The sequence below is a fragment of the Giraffa tippelskirchi genome, chromosome 7 (genome assembly GCF_054371585.1).
Source record: "Giraffa tippelskirchi isolate mGirTip1 chromosome 7, T2T-mGirTip1v1.2.pri, whole genome shotgun sequence".
Classification (NCBI taxonomy): Eukaryota; Metazoa; Chordata; class Mammalia; order Artiodactyla; family Giraffidae; genus Giraffa; species Giraffa tippelskirchi.
The window spans coordinates 67,236,776-67,243,852 of NC_137281.1; the positions used below are offsets into that span (position 1 = coordinate 67,236,776).

The 7,077-nt window shown below is 36.4% G+C and overlaps 1 protein-coding gene across 1 annotated transcript; it reads right to left on the bottom strand.

Moving 5' to 3' along the window:
• Positions 1-696: 696 nt before the first annotated feature.
• Positions 697-1,629, bottom strand: LOC145514289 (olfactory receptor 4C16-like). Its single transcript, XM_081511776.1, has one exon. The coding sequence runs from the start codon at positions 1,627-1,629 to the stop codon at positions 697-699; it is 933 nt and encodes a 310-aa protein (XP_081367902.1).
• Between the last annotated feature and the right edge of the window lie 5,448 nt (positions 1,630-7,077).

The following is a 7,077-nucleotide window of genomic DNA, read 5'->3' on the forward strand; positions in this document are numbered from 1 at the left end:
TTTACCAAAAGAATATCATTATAAGTATAAATCCAATAGTCAAGGCCTTCCTAAGTTCTTATAAATACTTCAGAAATGGAATTTTGTCTCCATATTTCGTCATTGTTATAAGGGTCAATATAAACACATGGTATGAATTCAAAGTATAACACCAATAAATTGAAAGGAGATTGTCTCGATTATACACTGTGCATTACAATATTATGATTCAATATTATTTGAATCTGTTACTTTCTGCTGAGTCAAGAAGAACAACCCAGTTGCAGGTCTGTAATAAGACAGATGTGACCAAAATGTCTAATAAACAGAACAATTTGAAAGAGGGAAAATCTGCCAGACTGTGAATATAAGTATTTAAGTGCAACTGTACACAGAAAAGACCATAAGTCAAAATGTCAAAGGGAGTGGAAAACATTTGATTAAAACCACTGTGATAGTCAGTCAAGAGACGCAGAGACACAGCAGTGCAAAACACCTAAGGCAATGAAACTTACATTCCGGTATATGGGTGCTGCGCCATCCTCCACATAACAGTGACTGAACACTAATCACTGCCTGTATTTACAGTGCTTACTTTCCTGAAGGAAATGAATACTACTTCTCTATGATAGGATTATATCAACACTCAATAAAAGATAATATTTTCTGGGGACTTCTAGGTCAATCTAAACTTGAAGAAAAATATGAAACTTCCATTTATCTTTTGTCACCTGTGATCAGTTTCTTGCCCCATAACATTCTCATGGCATTTTTCACTTCTGTATTCCTCAGTGTATAAATCAGAGGGTTGATCAAAGGTGTTCCAACTGTATAAAACACAGCTATCATCTTATCCATGGGGAAGGTAGTTGCAGGGCGTGTGTATATAAATATGCAAGGACCAAAGAACAAGATGACCACGATGATGTGGGAGATGCAGGTGGAGAGGGCTTTCTTCCTCCCTTCAGCACTGTGGTTTCTCAGAGAATGCAAGATGATAACATAGGAGAACATCAGCATGACAAAACTCACTGTACAGATGGCCCCGCTGTTGGACACCAAGAGTAGGTTGGTCACATAAGTGTCTGTACAGGCAAGTTTCAACAAAGGCTGCAGGTCACAAAAATAGTGATCTATCACATTGGGACCACAGAAAGGCAGACTCAAGGCTATAAGAATCTGAGCTGAAGAATGAATACAAGACGCCATCCAGGCCACAGCCACCAACACACCACAGACTCGATGGCTCATGAGGGTCATGTAGCGAAGGGGCTTACAGATGGCCACATAGCGGTCAACAGCCATGAGAATAAGGATGAAGATCTCTAGGCAACCAAAAAAATGTGATGCAAAGACTTGGGTCATGCACTCATTGAAAGAGATTGTGCTCTTTCCCCTAAGGGCATCAGCAATCACTCTAGGGGCTATGGAAGTTGAGAGGAAGGTATCGGATAAAGATAAGTGGAAAAGGAAGAAGTACATTGGACTCCCAAGTGTCCTGCTGGTCTTGATAGTGGAAATAATCAGGAAGTTACCCAGTAATGTCCCCAGATATAAAAATAAGAAAGTCACAAACACTATTTTCTTCCTAACAGGATCCTGTGATAACCCAAGTAGAATGAACTCAGTCACATTATTGTTCAGCTGCATGATTTCATGAATGAGATGAGGGATGAATGTGAAATGGATTATCTGCAAAAAATAAATCAATATATGGTGCAATATATTATATTATGGAATATTTTAAGTAAAACCAAATTTGCTTATCAGGTATATTGTTTCCAATAATTTATATTATATATTTGTTTCTTAATAATAACATTTGTTCTTCAATTTGTAATGACCACTTCATAGGGTCATTATGAGTCTCATATAAGCTTGTGAATATGTAACTTTCCAATAAGACTCTTTAAATACAATCCCTTGTTAGACTTGATATGATTATGATTAATTTTATGAATATATTTAATATATGGCTCCATTTTGTTATTCCCTTTGTCATTTTTTGGCCATATTCAATATATTCAGAATCTTAAGTATTGTGCATCACTCATGATTTAGGGTATATTTGACTGCCCTTGGTGGTTTACGACATAAAGTCATACATCATCCTTAGCACCTTAAAGAATATCTTGTCACATACACTTATACTTTTTACATTTATTATATATATTTATTTTAAAAGTAGCACAAACTGTCTTCTAGATACCCTAGTTTGAAAAGAGAAAAGACATATTACTTTAAATAATCTGTTGCAACCTCCAAGCACATTTATATTTAGTCCTTGATGTATATGATGAACACAATGAATGATCTCTGTTATTTGATAATATTTTTGAAATGCCCATTACTATTTTTTCATTCTCCAGCCTGGGAGAAGTACATTTTAAGCACTCATATTTCCTGAAGTTACATTTTAAAATGACTTCCTGAAGTTAAATTTCAGTGAAAGAGAATTTATTAATTGTTTATATTTTAAAAATTCAAGCTTTTACCTAAGCTTGTTCAACCTGAGGTGGTTTTCTTTTATTGGAAGATGTCACCTGGCACTTGGTCTAGGACCTGATCATGATTATATTCCTAGTAGAGATTGTATTCTCAGGTACCTGAAAACCTCACATTGCTGGAAGACTAGGAAAGCAGAAGAGGGAGGGTAATATAATTTTCCAAAAGAGTCATAATAAATGACAACTGACTTCTTCAATTTGTTTCTGTCCTGGCAAATAATTATTCAACTTAAAACGTCCCTTCTTTGGATGATGAAAGTAAAAATAAATTTAAAAAATAAAATAAAAATAAATATAAAAATAAAATAAAAATAAATAAAACTGGTTAAAAAATTATCATGGTGTCATTTCCAAGAACACCTTTTTTCTTTAATTCTTTCTTATGAAGATGATGCTGGCAAGTGACACTATATGCAAGTATAAGTATAAATATAAAATGAAATGTAATGCATTTAAATATTATCTGGAAGACTTGCTTATTCCATTGTGCCTCTCCTCAATCCACCAACCTTCAATGCATGTCTTGAAAGCTGTGAACAGCCAAAGTACAGATTATGACAGACTAGCTAGGGACAAGATTTCCTTTCAATATATTTTTCTCTTATGGTGAACTTTCTTCTCTTCAAGAGAGATGAAATAACCCTTATTCCTGGGGGAGGGGGGAACCTCTTCAGAAGAGGTCTAATAAAGTTATTCAATTTGAGTTTTCAAGTATTAAAAAATCTCTTTCGACTCACATAATCTTAAACTATAAGTAAATAAAGTCTTGATATATTAATCATTACAATAAGCTCCTCCTTTCCTTCACTGATGTTAAAGAGTGATGTACCATAACATATTTAACACTTGGAAATATGCTAAGCATTGGAAACTAGGTGATGTGAAAGTCTATTTCACGTCAATATTCCCTGACATTGGTCACTTCTTTGAGTATTACAGTTTTGGGTTTGTATGTTGTCAAACGTATTTTCCTATTATTTTCCAGGACAAGCTTATCTCTCTTTTCACATTTGGACTTATGTATTTAAGATAACTTAATATTGTAAAGTTAAAAAACATAAAATAAACTAATTTAAAAAATAAATAAATAATGAAAAAAAATCATAAACATGTATGATTATTAACTTGTTAATAATCATGTGTCCTCATCAAGTATTTAATCAGTAGTTTCAGAAAGACATTAAATGTCTCCACACGTATCTACAGCCATAAAGTCCATTTTTGTGCATTTAAGTTTCAAACAATTCAAACTAGTTTATTCACTAATTTATTTGAAAAATACTGTGTCCTCAGACATCAGTACATTTCAGTGATTCCGGTTGCATCTTGAAAGAGGGGATTTTAACCTATTTTGTAATCTACAATACTTCATGACCTATAAAATGGAGACTATAGTTCTCAAGTGAACTATATCAAAGCCTTTATATGATCAGGGTGTATTCTGATGCAATATGAGCATGTAAAAATTAGTAGATATATCATGTGAAATCTCTATAATGTAAATAATGTAGCAGCCAAAGATGAAAAATAAATAGATGCAGAATATCCAAACTCATCTTGCTCTCTTCTTTCTTCCTGGAGTGTCCTTCCATTTCTAGCTGTTTCAACCTTCTGGGAACTTCAAACCTAATTGCTGAGAAATATCCTCTAGCTGGCCTTCAGATATTTCCTGTGAGAAAGGAAGTTCACTCTTTTGCTCTCTAAAGGCTTTATCTATAATTTTCTTACAGTATTAATCCTATTGCTTATAATAAGAATGTATATGCTTACTTTAGCTTTATTCCTGGAATGAGAATATCAGAAAACTACACGTTCTTTGAATATCATTCTTCACAGTTCCAACACAATGCTTTGTGCACTGTGGATGCTCAGTAGAGCTTTTAACTTGATCATTTCCTATAACTCCATAAAAGGTAACATTTATGTCATTACTTTCACATTATGTTGGTTACAAAGTCACATTAGCATTATTAACTTACAGAGATCATCTATCTATCCTGTAGAGTAGGTAGACAAATATGCTCTAATTTCACATAGCCAAAAAGAAGGAAGAAAACAAATGTAATTTATCACTTAACTGTTAGAAGAGTCTGTGAATTAGTATTATCTGCCTGTTCTTTTCTGTTACCAACTTTCTTAAAGAATACTGACAAAAAAAAAATACACAAAGCAACAATGGTTCCTCTCTACACTCCAGGGGGAATATTTTCAGACTTAATGATGTAAGTTTTTAGCATCATAGAGAGTTTATTCCCTAAAGTTTCTTTTCAATCAAATTCTTCTCAGATGTAATAACCTCAATGTTTGGTTTACCCAATTAGCCTGTTAAGAACAACAAGTTAATCCACCTTGTACTCAGGAACCAGTTCAAACAAGGATTTGTAGTTATTATATTTTCGTTGGTCTAAGAAAAAAAAAAAGATATCAGGGAAGAAGAGGAAAAAGACAGAGTAGTGGAGAGCAGGAAGAAGAGATTCTGTTACTGGCAGAAGAGAAAAGGGCCACCAAGAAACTACTATGCTCCCACCAGGGCCCTAAGTTACCTACCCCTGCATTCATCTCAGTTCAGTTCAGTCGTCAGTCGTGTCTGACTCTTTGCGACCCCATGAACCGCGGCACGCCAGGCCTCTCTGTCCATCAGCAACTCCCTGAGTCCACCCAAACCCATGTCCATCGAGTTGGCGATGCTGTCCAACCATCTCATCCTCTGTTGTTCCCTTCTCCTCCTGCCCTCAATCTTTCCCAGCATCAGGGTCTTTTCCAATGAGTCAACTCTTCACATCAGGTGGCCAAAGTATTGGAGTTTCACCTTCAACATCAGTCCTTCCAACCCCTGCATTAAGAAACAACATTTTCTAGGCCTTATAATTGTTTTTGTTGGTAACTACAATCCAGAGAAAGCACTATGTTGCTTGAAAACATAAGTTCTATGACATAGGATCCAGATATTCCCTATCAAGGTACTACAGTCATAAAAAAGAATAAATTTTGCCATTTACAGCAGTGAATGAATGGTACTGAAAGATATTATGCTAAGTGAAATAAGTCATACAGAGAAAGACAAATGCTATATGATATTACTTACATATGGAATCTAAACAACAAAACAAGCTAATAATGAATACAACAAAAAAGAAATGTACTCACAAAGATAAAGAATAAACTACTGGTTAGCAATGGGGGAGGGAAGGAGTAGGGGCAAGAAAAGAGTAGAGGATTGAGATACCAACTATTATGTATAAGATAAATATGCTACAAGAAAACATTGTACTACATAGGGAATATAGTCAATATTTTATGATAACTATAAGGAGTATAATCTTTAAACCCTGTGAGTCACTATGTTATGTGTCTGTCACGGATGTGAGAGTTGGACTATAATGAAAGCGGAGCGCTGAACAATTGACGCTTTTGAACTGTGGTGTTGGAGAAGACTCTTGAGAGTCCCTTGGACTGCAAGGAGATCCAACCAGTCCATCCTAAAGGAAATCAGTCCTGGGTGTTCATTGGAAGGACTAATATTGGAGCTGAAACTCCAATACTGTGGCCACCTGATGAAAAGAGCTGACTCATTTGAAAAGACCTTGATGCTGGGAAAGATTGAAGGTGGGAGGAGAAGGGGACAACAGAGGATAAGGGGAGGACAGAGGATGAGATGGTTGGATGGCATCACCGACACAATGGGCATGAGTTTGGGTGAACTCTGGGAGTTGATGATGGACAGGGAGGCCTGGCGTGCTGTGGTTCATAGGGTCGCAAAGAGTCGGACACAATTGAGTGACTAAACTGAACTGGACGTATAATATTGTACATTAACTATGCTTAATTAAAGAAAGAATATATTAACTGTGTTTAATTTACAAAAAAAAAAAAGCCTCTTGATGAAAGTGAAAGAGGAGAGTGAAAAAGTTGGCTTAAAGTTCAATATTCAGAAAACTAAGATCATGGCATCTGGTCCCATCACTTCATGGGAAATAGTTGGGGAAACAATGGAAAACTTTATTTTGGGGGGCTCCAAAGTCACTGGAGATGGTGATTGCAGCCATGAAATTAAAAGACGCTTACTCCTTGGAAGGAAAGTTGTGACCAACCTAGACAGCATCTTGAAAAGCAGAGACATTACTTTAGCAACAAAGGTCTGTCTAGTCAAGGCTATGGTTTTTCCAGGAGTCATGTATGGATGTGAGAGTTGGACTGTGAAGAAAGCTGAGCGCCACAGAATTGATGCTTTTGAACTGTGGTTTTGGAGAAGACTCTTGAGAGTTCCTTGGACTGTAAGGAGATCCAACCAGTCCATCCTAAAGGAGATCAGTCCTGGGTGTTCATTGGAAGGACTGATATTGAAGCTGAAACTCCAATACTTTGGCCACCTCATGCGAAGAGTTGACTTGTTGGAAAAGACCTTGATGCTGGGAAGGATTGGGAGCAAGAGGAGAAGGGGACGACAGAGGACGAGATGGCTGGATGGCATCACCGACTCGATGGACATAGGTTTGGGTGGACTCCGGGAGTTGGTGATGGACAGGGAGGCCTGGTGTGCTGTGGTTCATGGGGTCGCAAAGAGTCGAACACGACCGAGCAACTGAACTGA